Genomic DNA, 13,842 nt, shown 5'->3' on the forward strand with positions numbered 1-13,842 from the left:
GCTAATTACTATATCCAAGAACATTTCAGAGCTGGAATGTCTGTGCTCTGTTTTTTTTTTCTTTTTTGCCAGGAGAGACACCATTCCAATAAAGCGAATAACAACATTGCATTAATTAAATTTTTTCCCTCTGGCTGTCACACACAAATCCCTACGCTTGAACATGATCTATAGTCACTGAAACGTTAAAACAATAATAAGTGCTTCTCTGTTGTCGTGTTGCTCTGCGCAAACTGTAAAAGATATTGTACAACCCTGCCAGAACCATCGATGCATTGAAGTTCGCCCAGAAATGAGTCATCACATTCGAACCTTGGTGTGGGAACGTGAGGGTCAGGATGCCTTAAGAACAAAATAAAAGAGACAAAAGGAAACATAATAATAATAAAAAAAAACATGTTCCACTATCACAGAATGTGGAAGTGCTCCGTAAGCTGGAATGGCGCAAGTTCAAAGTGGCATCCCGTGCTATGGGGTATATGTGCATTTGCATGAAAACGGTCACAAAGCTTAATTCTAAGCTTATGAACTAAATTTAAGGCCTTCCATATTCAAGTGCAAAACTACTTGCAAAGTCTTGCTAACCTTCGTAGGAGTCGCAAAATCAAACCGCTAAATTATCAGTTTTGGTTTCTTCCTTTCTTTCTTCATCAGTCATAACTCCAAAACAATAAGGTTCACACGAGCGTACTATACACCAAAACGCTGCTTGTCAAGTGTAGATGTTTCTTTTCATGTTTGGAAAAGTATTCAACAACGGTTCGCGCGTTACGGCCTGAAAACCGCATCATAGACACCCGTAAGTACGCCATTTTGAGCGATATTGGTTAGCTACAGCTCACCTACCGTTAAAGAACCAACCAAAACACTTCTTTTCAGGGGAAAGCACCATTGTTTTAGTCTTTTAGTATACTATACATGAAAAAATCCATGTCTAACTCTTGCTTTATGCATAATTATACGTCCACAAAAAGATCATAAACTAGAAAACAAAAATTGTCGTCTAAAATGGGAATGTTAAGAAGTAGGAATGGCAAAAGTGCACAGATACGAGATGAAAAATGCACGAAAACAAGAGAGCATTCAGGATAGAAGATTTGGAAACCTATATCCATTACGACTTTCCACCATCAAGAAGTCTGTGGCTAAAGTGTGGAATGTAGTAATGGGTATAGGTCTCCAAATCTCCTCCCATCCTGAATGTTCTCTCGTTTCCTTGCTTTTTCCTTACCTGTGCACTTGTGCCATTTCTACTTCTTAACACACATTTTAGAAGGAAATTTACAATCAGTAGAGAGGTGGCCTGCGGTCCTACCGGACCCAGGTTCACATCCCCGCTGGGGCAGGGAACAGTTTAAGGATTTGAATTTCATGTAAAGCATATACCGATCTACCAGAAGACCCGCCGACATGTCGTAAAAATACCCCCGCTAATACCAATACACCAGTCCTACATGAGACAGCCCTAGCATGTATTCAATATGGACGTTGGGTGTTAGTGCCGAAGTGGTGTATGATATGTAGGAAGACTACTGGGCCTTGAGAGCAGACTGTGAAGCCTATGTCCAGAGTCAAGCACAAAAAAAAAAAAAAATCATTTAACATGACTCAAATTCTGGTGCTTGAAATCAATATAGTGAAGTAAGTTTTTGATATAAGTGGAAGTCGCTTAATGAAATCAAAAAATACGGTAAGAGGCAGGATTTTTGTTATACCTGTTCTTAACATTGCAAATAACTACATCACACCTTTTTTGTGGGAAAAATGTACGTAAGCACATCATCGTGATATAAGAAATACTGTATATCAGGCAGTACATTTAACTTCTCCCGTACCATTTTAAGAGTAACATTAGAGAAAAACTTTTTCAGAGAAATCTTCTTTATATATATATATATATATATATATATATTATATATATAGATATAAATAGATAGATATAGATAGATAGATACATACATAATGAAGATATTTGGAATTCATGCTTATTGCTTTTTTTTTTTTTTTTAGGAGGTCCTATATCTCTATTATAAAAATCAAGATTATTGGGACCGTGCGCGTAGTTTCGTCCTACCCTCAGTGCTGAAAATTTTCAGTATATAATCCATATCATGAAAGTGCACAGTGTTTATGTATTTTTGCTTTACTTGTAACTGTCTCCTATAGTTTAGAAGTTTACTAAATCTGGCTGTCAGTATGCAAAATAGTTGTGGAATAAATAACAACAAACCTACATCATAATTCATCCAGCTCACTGATGATGGAGCATCGTGGGGTGTGGGTGTGTTCGAGGTGGGTATGGACGGCAAGAACGCTAACATGACGCAGGCACAGCTTTCCTGGTTGGTCGGCCAAGCTCGTCGGGTAGGTCTTTGTCACATTGCTGTTGAGGGGATAGGTGACTCTCACATTACTGCTGAAGCAGGCAGGTCACTCTCACATTACTGCTGAAGTAGGTAGGTGACTCTCACATTACTGCTGAAGCAGGCAGGTCACTCTCACATTACTGCTGAAGCAGGCAGGTCACTCTCACATTACTGCTGAAGCAGGCAGGTCACTCTCACATTACTGCTGAAGCAGGCAGGTCACTCTCACATTACTGCTGAAGTAGGTAGGTCACTCTCACATTACTGCTGAAGCAGGCAGGTCACTCTCACATTACTGCTGAAGTAGGTAGGTCACTCTCACATTACTGCTGAAGCAGGCAGGTCACTCTCACATTACTGCTGAAGCAGGCAGGTCACTCTCACATTACTGCTGAAGCAGGCAGGTCACTCTCACATTACTGCTGAAGCAGGCAGGTCACTCTCACATTACTGCTGAAGTAGGTAGGTCACTCTCACATTACTGCTGAAGTAGGTAGGTCACTCTCACATTACTGCTGAAGTAGATAGGTCACTCTCACATTACTGCTGAAGTAGGTAGGTCACTCTCACATTACTGCTGAAGTAGGTAGGTCACTCTCACATTACTGCTGAAGTAGGTAGGTGACTCTCACATTACTGCTGAAGTAGGTAGGTCACTCTCACATTACTGCTGAAGTAGGTAGGTCACTATCACATTACTGCTGAAGTAGGTAGGTCACTCTCACATTACTGCTGAAGTAGGTAGGTCACTATCACATTACTGCTGAAGTAGGTAGGTCACTCTCACATTACTGCTGAAGTAGGTAGGTCACTCTCACATTACTGCTGAAGTAGGTAGGTCACTCTCACATTGCTGCTGAAGTAGGTTGGTCATTATCACATTACTGCTGAAGTAGGTAGGTCACTCTCACATTACTGCTGAAGTAGGTAGGTCACTCTCACATTACTGCTGAAGTAGGTTGGTCATTATCACATTACTGCTGAAGTAGGTAGGTCACTCTCACATTACTGCTGAAGTAGGTAGGTCACTCTCACATTACTGCTGAAGTAGGTAGGTCACTCTCACATTACTGCTGAAGTAGGTAGGTCACTCTCACATTGCTGCTGAAGTAGGTTGGTCATTGTCACATTACTGCTGAAGCAGGTAGGTCACTGTCACATTACTGCTGAAGTACAGTAGGTAGGTCACTCACACATTACTGCTGAAGTAGGTAGGTCGCCCTCACATTACTGCTGAAGCGGGTAGTTTACTCACACGTCACTGGTGCGTCGGGTACGGCACTCTCACGTTACTGCTGAGGCGGGTAGGTTACTCTCACATTACTGCTGGAGCAGGTATGTACTCTCGCACTACTTCTGAGGTGGGTAGGTAACTCTCACATTACTGCTGAGGTGGGCAGATCACTCTCACATTACTGCTGAGGTGGGCAGATCACTCTCACATTACTGCTGAGGTGGGCAGATCACTCTCACATTACTGCTGAGGTGGGCAGATCACTCTCACATTACTGCTGAGGTGGGCAGATCACTCTCACATTACTGCTGACATGGTTAAATTACTTACACTTCACTGCTAAAACGGGAAGCTCACTTTTACATTACTGCTGGAATTGGTCGGTCGATCTATCTGTTTATGGCCTGGTGGAGAGAGTGGCGGTCGATCTATCTGTTTATGGCCTGGTGGAGAGAGTGGCGGTCGATCTATCTGTTTATGGCCTGGTGGAGAGAGTGGCGGTCGATCTATCTGTTTATGGCCTGGTGGAGAGAGTGGCGGTCGATCTATCTGTTTATGGCCTGGTGGAGAGAGTGGCGGTCGATCTATCTGTTTATGGCCTGGTGGAGAGAGTGGCGGTCGATCTATCTGTTTATGGCCTCCTGCAGAGAGTGGCTACCAAAAAATTGTTACCACATAATTCTGTCCTCTGCCATGAGGATGCCTTTCCTCCATATTACATCATCCCAATTTTCATTACTGCATCAGTGTAATCGTAACACTTTCCAGCACATCGCCTTTTACATTTACTCTTCTTGAGGGAATTCAATAATTTTTCTCTTATTTCAGCACTTTCCAAAATCCGTATCCATCTTCTGTTCCATTATGTCAGCATACAACTTCTTTCCATTCTCTAAATGCTATTCTGTTATACGTCTCGCAGACCAGACAGTTCTTGTCTATACACTCAATTACCATCCAAAATCTTCTTGTACCTCGCCTACCATTTTCTTTTTTTCTCTCCCTTACTCTGTCAGCAACTGTCATTCAGTAAATCTTTTCTACTATGTTGAGCTAAATACATCTACGATTTCCACAAACTTTTCCTTTCCCTTTCCCCATGAATAAGAGAGTAAATATGTCTGACTTTCTGTCCTCTGGCACTCTCCTATTCTCCTAGGGACGTCCACACATTTTCCAGATTCAGTCACTATCTCCTCCTTGTATACCACATTTTTATCACGTGCTCCTTTCATCTCTAGTGCTTTCCTAACTTTGACTTTCTTCAGTGTTTCTTACACCTCTGTATTGCTGATCCTTTTTTTCCCTTTTGGCCTCACACAGTTTTGATATTATTTGAACTAATCTTCGTAAAAGGGTTAAGGGTCAGACACGAACGAAGGAGTTCAAATTTGAGAAAGATCAAAAGTCAAGGTCATAGAATAAGGCCAAAGTTCGATCTGTGTCTATATATGGACAAAATAACTAAAGAAGTTTTTATCTCATGTGGGTTAAAAATGGTAGATGAGCTGAGGCTCCCCGAAGAGGGTAACCTTATATTTTTTAAATCAATAGATCAAAGGTCAAGCACACTTGGCAAGATTAAAAATAAAATCCAGTGTGGACTAAAGCTTGTGGAATTGCTAAGCTTGTAGTAAGGAAAAAATAAAAAGTTCTATTTTGAGAATTAGGCAGACGGAAAGGCCAACGTTCAATATCACTGGGCTAAGTCAACTTAACCAGCATTGGCCTGATTTGAACAACAGATGGTGAAAGGGTGAATGGAAAATTATGCTGTTCAGTTCTGAAGGTAATCGTTTGAAGGTCAGTGCCACAGGACATAATCAAATACTCGAATTTTATACCTGTTGGTGGGCGTGGGGGTTGCACTCTATGAATGACTCCTCTTGTTCCTTCTGTGAACACCTGACTCAAACGATCCACTTCCTCTATCTACTCCACGTTATATCTGTTAAACTACCACTACACTTTCCTCCTATATTCCACCGTTCATTTTTTCCTTTTATTTAATTTTTTTTCAATCTCTATACACCATCTGATTTTTCATGTCATCTTTACATGCCATCGCCCATTGTGTTTGAATCTTTATAGTTGATAGACAGCTACTATATTGTGGCCAGACAAACAACCCCTCCCCCATTCTTCACTTCACTCTAGTATTAAGCACTTTACCCATTAAGAAAGTGTAGGCCCACCTCACCATGCCATTACCATTCCTACCCACTGCATTGCATACACTCCACTTTCAAACCAGCGTATCTTTTCTTACATTTCCTCTATTATGTCCAATCAAAAAATAGAAAACAATCAACTTTCATCACTTCCATCACACTTGTCCGATGCTTTATCATTCTTTCAAAATTTCCCTCATACTCTGTCGGACCGTACATGCATACCATCACCCTCATTGGTATTCCTAGTTTCCTTCTTAGTAATGAAATCACTAATACAAATAAACCACACTCCTTTATACTTTGAATCACCTAATTTGTACCCTGGTGACGTGAGCAGCTGCGGCAGGTGTCACGGTGCGTGACCATGGTGGTGGTGAGTGTTGACCCAGCCGTCCTCGCAGCCTTCGCCGAGTGGTCCCTTAAGGGCCGCCTCCTGGTGTGGTCGACGAGGCTCCTGGTAGTCACTCGCCTGCCCAGGGAGGACCTCGGGACTTTACTCGCCTCTCACTGGACCTTCTCCATGAACAACGCCATGGCACTGAACATTGATCAGACATCAAGAGAAAAGAGGTAAAAGTAATTTAATTAGGAAAATAAGATAACAGACGTTTTATGGAAGGAAGAGTATGGCTGGTGATAAAGAATGAAGAGTAACATGTTATAAATAATGGAGAGGAACATGTTAGAAGGTGCAGCCAAAAGCAAACAGATTGTTGACAAGGTGGTAAGTGCGTCTGTTATCTGCTTGTGAATGAAAGGAATTTTAACGTAGCAAAGGAACTTAAAAACCAATGTACATTAACAACAAGCATATATAAAGAATGTGCAAAGGAATCGGAGAGTAATGTAGCTCATGAAAGAAAGGTGGCCAGTATTATGCAGGCTTCTTTGTGCAACAGATACTTGGAGGTGAAGGCTGCCAAACCATTCTACGAAAGTTCTTTAGTCCCCACTGTCAGAAATTTTATACACTCTTTCTCTGACGAGTGTTAATCTAGCAACAATAATATTAATTTAAAATAAAAGAAGTCTCTTAGGAAATTAGAGTATAATTAGTACTACTCTAACTCACCAGTTATTATCTCCTTGTGTCCTAGTTAGTCCCCCCAATTTGGCCAAATCATAAAGGTTACTTAGCTAGACAGAGTCGGAATAACAGATGATAACGGGTGTGAGGTCTCGGTCGGATTTCCTGGGTCTTCCAAGCTTTTTTTTTTTTTCTTTTCCGGCCTATCAACCATTGGTGCCGAAGCCCCTGGTTATTACGGCCATATATATATATATATATATATATATATATATATATATATATATATATATATATATATATATATATATACATATTTAAACATAAATACTTATATAAACAAACATATATATATATATACATACATACACACACACACACACACACTTCCATGCATACATACAGACACTTTCATGCAAACGTACATATATATATATATATATATATATATATATATTTTTTGTATTTTTATTTTCTTAAGTTTTTTCTTGGTTTTACATTATTTGTACCTTATATTATAAAGAAAAACTAATCTAAAGGACCTAAAACTAATCACCTAACAGACAAATCGCTAACCTATACTAAATCCTACAGAGACAAATAGCTAGACCTACACTAATGGTAAAAATACCTCGACTAACAGAACACCATCGACTGCAGATATGTAATGCCTTTCTACATGACATACCTGCACTCATCACCTGTTGACTGTCAGTCGAGGCACAACCTAATATAGGGGACATCAATATATGAAAGGGAACCAGACGAGTCAGGAACATTTCCATATACGTCAGCTGTCGTCCCTAATTAGAATAACTTAAGCAAGATAATATAATGTATTTACATAATTTGTGCAAAAAGTGAAGAACCTCGCCCAACAGACCACCATCGACTGCAAGTGCCCAATACCTTCCTATATTGCACACTTGCACTCATCAGCTGGTGACTGTCAGGCGAGGGCAACTTAATGTAGGGGACATCTATATTAGAAATAGGTCGGTGGGAGGAGAAACTATTTAAAATATGTCAACTGTCAACCCTAATTAATATTACAATATATACATATTTACCGTTGATAAAAACCATAACCACACAGTAAAAAAGTCACATCACTCTGATCAGTCCGGTCTCCCTCAAGAAAGCCATCAATTTATCAGTCATAACAATGTCCCCATCACTCAGGATGGTGGAGAGGGTGAAGGGGACGTCTACTGCGCCGCAGTAATTTATAAGTGAAGCACGTTCAAGAATAAATCGCCGACAGCGCGGGATATGACTGATAGATAACACCACATTACAGATGTCACAGTGCGGTGGGAAGCGTCTTTCCATATATGGTTTTATGTGGGTTAAAATGGTGGCATTGAGCCGTAACCCTGCCAACACTTTTTCTTCTAGGCGACTGGAACGGTTGGCAGTGTCCCAGTCGCCCAGGCACGGCTTACAAGTTGGAATATTTAGTCTGGTCCACTGAACTTACCACAGAAGATTTATTGATTTCTTTCCGAGAGATAGACTCGACCGTAGATCACGAGGAACGTCCCAAGTCTCCTCGAGCTCTACAGCCGACTTTGCAAGTAAGTCAGCCTGCTCATTGCCGTAGATACGACAATGACCAGGCACCCAGATCAGCGTGAATGACTTGTTGCATGAATGCAACTTATTAATGATGCGGCCCTGGATCTCGTGAGAGTCCGTAGTGCAAGATGCAATTGCCTGAAGGGCTGATTTTGAATCTGAAAATATGACAAACGGGTCATGCCTAGAATTGAGAGCATAGTCTATGGCTTTGTCAATAGCAAAAGTTCTGAAGTAAACACAGATGTATGAGTCGGCAACCGAAACCTGAGGGCACATTCAGTCGACCACACACTTGCACCCACACATTCACTCGACTTGGAGCCGTCGGTGTACAATTGATGGGACCCCAAGTGACGAACAATGATGTTACGAAACAAGTGGTGGACCTCCGCCTCCGGCGCCTTGGCCTTTGGTGCTGGGAGCCATGTAATATCCACTGTAAAGCTGGGTGGCTCCCAAGGCGCTATATTTTTAAGCACCAACTTGTCACAGTCACTGGGGTCCACATCAAGCTCCTGAGTCAGTAAGTGGAGGCGAGCGGCAAGTGGCCGACGCGCCCCCTGCAGAAGTTGGTGGTATTGATGCAGGGGGGTATAGGCCACATTGCCGATATTACTTTTCCTTAATGTCCTTACGCCGTAGGACAAGGCCAGGTAGTCATGGCGAATACGGAGGGGAGGCACATTCGCCTCCACTTCCATACGAGCCACACGGGTACACCGGACAGCTCCAAGACACATTCTCAAGCATTTATTCTGCAACACATCCAATCCTTTCAGCGTGGCATCAGATGCCGAGCCATAAACCTGTGCGCCATAGTCTAGCTTCGATCGAATAAGGGACTTATACACCATTGATAAAGATTTTCTGTCGGCACCCCATGTAGTACCCGCTAGGTACTTAAGGACATTTAATGGTTTATCACGACGAGCAAGCAAAGTATTAACGTGAGGTTTAAAATTCATTCTATGATCAAAATGTATTCCTAAAAATTTTACAGAATTTTGAAAAGGTACCGCCTGATTATCCAAAGTTAAGCACAAATTAGGTACGTTACGATTAGTGAAGACTATAGCGGCACACTTACAGACGGAAAACTTAAATCCCCACTGCAAGGCCCATTGGTGGACGGAGTCAAGGGCTGCTTGAATCCGCCCAGCCGAAAATTGTGCATTACGGGAAGAGTGCCATATTGCACAATCGTCAGCATAGAGCGAGTATTTAAGATTCCTCGGGATGGGAGCTGATGACAGAATATCATTGATCATAATACTAAATAAAGTAGGACTAAGCACACTTCCCTGTGGCACCCCGTTTTCCTGGATAAATATATCCGATGTTACGTTACGGGGCAATTTGACAGAGAAAGTTCTGTCCCTTAAGAAATTTGAAATAAAAATAGGCAAATTTCCTCTTAAACCATAAGCATAGAGCTTCATTAGTATACCGTGTCACCAGGTCATGTCATAGGCTTTATGGATGTCCAAGAACACCCCTATCATGAATTCTTTATTGGCAAATGCCTCTGAAATACAATGCTCCAAATTCATTAAATGATCTAGTGAACTTCTGTATTTACGGAAGCCACATTGTTGATCATTTAACAAATTTTTCGACTCTAAAACAAAAAGAAGCCTATTGTTAACCATACGTTCCATGACCTTACATAGACAAGAAGTCAACACAATAGGACGAAATGAAGTGGGATTCATAAGACGACCAGCCTCTTTGGGTATCAGTATGACGTGCGCAAAGTGCCATGAGTTTGGGAACATTCGAGACGCCCAAATCTCATTGTACAATACTAATATCTTAATCAGGTTGTCCTGATTAAGATGCTGGATCATACCGTACGTGATGGTGTCTGGTCCAGGGCTGGTGTCTTTACAGGATTTAAGGGCAAGGAGCAGTTCATCTAGCGTAAACTCTTGGTTGTACAGGGAGTCTACGTCTTCTGTGGCAAAGTCAATAATCTGTAGCTCAGCCATGCATTTATGATGTTGGGAATGTGGGTCATAATTGGCTGAGCTACTTACATGAGAAAAACTCCTGGCGAGGATGTTAGCAACGTCCACGGGCTCATCATAGATGTTATTATTTACTTGCAAGGTGGTGACTGGGAAATATGGGCCTTTATTATTTTATATTCTTTTGGTGGACCAGACTTTATGTAATGATGTTGTACGAGTCACCGTGGACACAAAGGACCGCCAGGAGTCACGTTTGGCCCTTCTTATTATTCTCCTTGCCTCAGCCCTTGCCTGTTTGTATGCAATAAAATTTTTCTCAGTGGGCTGACTATCAAAAATCCTGTATCTCCTATTGCGTTTTCTTAATGCTTGTCGGCAATCCGGCATCCACCAATGTGCTCTATACTTCGCATGAACTGTAGAAGTCTTGGGAATAGCAGCCTCAGCTGAGTGTAATATGGAAGTAGTTATATTTTCGACCTTAACATCTATGGTCTCCCCAGATATGTCTAAATTGGCGATCCTTGAGAAGGATCCCCAATCTGCTTTCTTATAGTTGAATTTTGGAGGTGCAGGGTCCGAAATGATGTCGCGTGTATAAGAAAGACAGATGGGTAAATGATCACTTCCCAAGGAGTCGTCATAAGGATTCCATGAAAAATCTTGATGTATACCAGGGGAGGCCAAAGATAAGTCAATGGCCGAAAAGTTACCAGTACAATCATCTACACGAGTCGCTCTATCATCGTTCAGAAGACAGAGGTTGGACTGTAGTATTAGGTCGGCTACTTGCTCCCCACGACCATCGATCCTCAAGCTACCCAATTGATAGTGATGGGCGTTAAAATCGCCCAACACTAACTTATTGCCAGGAAGATGTTCAAATAGTGAGTTTAAAGCATCACTATCAATGGGGCCATGTGGAGGACAGTACAATGAGCAAATAGACAGATACGTGTTATCAAATTTTACTCTGCACGCGACAGCTTCCAGAGTAAAATTTAGAATCACTTCCGTTTGTGGGTGTGATTTGTGTGTGTAAATGGCAACTCCGTGACCTTCATATCTTCTATGCGAGTGGTAGTGTTTGAACTGTTGAGGATCAGGATGATCCTCCAGGCGCGTCTCCTGTAAACAAACAACGTCTGGCCTGTGTAATGACAGCAAGATTGCTATATCTTGTAACTTATTCCCAATACCTCTACAATTCCACTGTAATAGAGTGAATGCAGCGGTTTAAGATTTTTGTTGGGGACCAGTGTGCTTCGTCTTTTTTTGACGCCCGCCAGTAAGCGAGTGACTACCGGGGGACCTATCCCGGTGCTTGTTGATGGAAACCTCCATATTTTCATCAATAACTAGGTTTCCAGCCTCCCCCGAGGAAGAGCTAACCTTTCTCTCCCTCGCTGGAGTAGGAACCGGAAGGACATGAGGACGTGACTGTTTCATGAGGGTGGTCATGTTATTCTTAGTAGGCTTGTCAGGCTTCGCTTTAGGCCGTACTGATGGAGAGGCAGCAGCAGCCTGAGGGTAAGTTGAAGCTTTAGGGATGTCAGTGAGAGAGTTGGAGCGGACAGGAGGTCGAGATGGAGATGTACTGTGAGTGGCAGGAGGGAGAAGGACAGGGTCAGTCTGTGTCTCGACAGAGCACATCACAGGACGGGATATTACCGCCGAAGCATAGGACCTATTCGGCGTGGGAGTTGCATGCAACTCCTTAACCTTTTTCCTAGCTTTGTAGTAGGAAATACCCTCAGTTGCCTTCACTGTGCAGACTTCCTTCTCCTCCTTCCACTTGGGACAATCCCTAGAGGAAGTGGAGTGAGTACCCTTGCAGTGAAAGCAACGTACTGTCTCTGATGTGCAACTTTCCGCATCATGACCCTGGCTTGCACACTTGCCGCACACTGGCTGGGAAGCCCGACAGTCTTTGTACCATGCCCATACAGCTGGCATTTCAAGCAACGCAAAGGGTTAGGGATGTACGGCCGAACGTGAATAATTTCGTAACCAACTTTGATATCATTAGGAAGAGAAGATTTGGGAAATGTCAAGATGATAGTTGCTGTCTTCGTCCTTATGCCTTCTGAGTAGCGAGTTATGAATTTAGCCTCTATGACGTCTTGCTGCGCCAATTCACTTACGATCTCGTCCTCGCTCATCACCATGAGATCCCTGCAAGTGACAACACCCTTGCAAGAATTCATGGAGACTGGGATTTTGGCTTCGACATCGTAACACTGGAATTTGCGCAGTTTCAACAAATCCTTTACCTGTGCCGAGTTTACAGTTTTCACCAGGAGATCTCCATTAGCAAGTTTTTAAACTTGTTCGACTTCTCCCGCACAGTGGTCAATCACCTTCTTGATAAGGAAGGGATTGAGACTGGACAGGGGAGTAGAACCTAGCGCATGGATGGTGACGTAGGTCGCATTAGCTACTGGGATGTCAAGTGGGGCTCGAGTCTGACGTCCGTCAGTCTGGGGGTGGTCAGTCCGGTCGTTCCTGCTTTCGTCAGGACCACCTCCCCCCCTGAAGGGGGAAGAGGCAGCAGGGGCGTCCGTCATAGTAACCACTCCCCCCGTGAGGGGGAAGTGGGAAGAAAGAGGAAAAACGACCAAGGGGCAAAGTACCTGGGGAAGACCCACCTATGCTGAGATTACCCTCTCAAACCACTCTCGGGAGGACGCGCCTGTGTATGACTCACACCCCAGAGCGATCAGTGGAGGGTACACTCCAGAGGTGAGTAAGCAAAGGCAATCTCAGGAAACAGATATAGACACTTGCTATATCTACTAAGGCCAGGGAGGAAAATGAGATCTAGCTAACCTAACGTTTATTCCCCTATTTACAAAACTATTGCCGGTGAGTCAGCCCTATATCGCTAGAGGAGAGAGCAACGAATACACAACTGCACTCTCCGCAACCATGCATCAAAGTCCCTCTTCCAAGCGTCCTGAGGTGCGTATTTTATAGTCTGCAGCTTGAGCGTGCTTTTGTAACAGACTGCCAAAATGGCGAGTCTCTTCTTCCCTCATAGGATCCAGAGATGCCAGCTATTTATTAATTACAGTTATCTAAATACAGTTGAATTACTTCATGAAATATGCAAGGCAAATCTAACTTAATTTAATCTTAGTTTTAATTAAACTAAAGCCAAATAATCACTTATCTATGAAAATATAATTATACTAAATGCTTGTCCGGTTTTCTCGTCGAGATACACGGCATCCTACCACGCAGGCGCAGTTAGGTCAATGGAAAATTCCTAAGTATTCACACTTATTTACAGTATAATTGTCCATAAGGGTTAAACGCAATAATATTTAATAAATTAATAAGAAGAATTATTAGAGAGAAGGTAATCTCTGGGTTATAAAACCACTTGAATTATTCGTTAATGCTCTCCGGGTTTTCCTTGGCTTTCAACAGGGACAACTATTTTATAAGGTAAAAAGTGCAATTGCTCTGGGGGAAAATATTTCCCACA

At 42.5% G+C, this 13,842-nt stretch overlaps 1 protein-coding gene across 1 annotated transcript in view; it reads left to right on the forward strand.

The window, feature by feature from the left end:
* The window catches only part of LOC145399727 (glutamate receptor ionotropic, kainate 5-like), a 72,664-nt gene that overhangs the window by 14,398 nt on the left and 44,424 nt on the right, over window positions 1-13,842 (forward strand). The window contains exons 3-4 of the mRNA XM_080272275.1: window positions 2,251-2,364; window positions 6,112-6,344. Coding sequence (XP_080128401.1) covers window positions 2,251-2,364; window positions 6,112-6,344 — 347 coding nt within the window. The remainder of the gene's footprint in view (window positions 1-2,250; window positions 2,365-6,111; window positions 6,345-13,842) is intronic.

Source organism: Coenobita brevimanus, chromosome 50, assembly GCF_032717465.1.
Source record: "Coenobita brevimanus isolate Jiangsu-jjx chromosome 50, ASM3271746v2, whole genome shotgun sequence".
Lineage (NCBI taxonomy): Eukaryota > Metazoa > Arthropoda > Malacostraca > Decapoda > Coenobitidae > Coenobita > Coenobita brevimanus.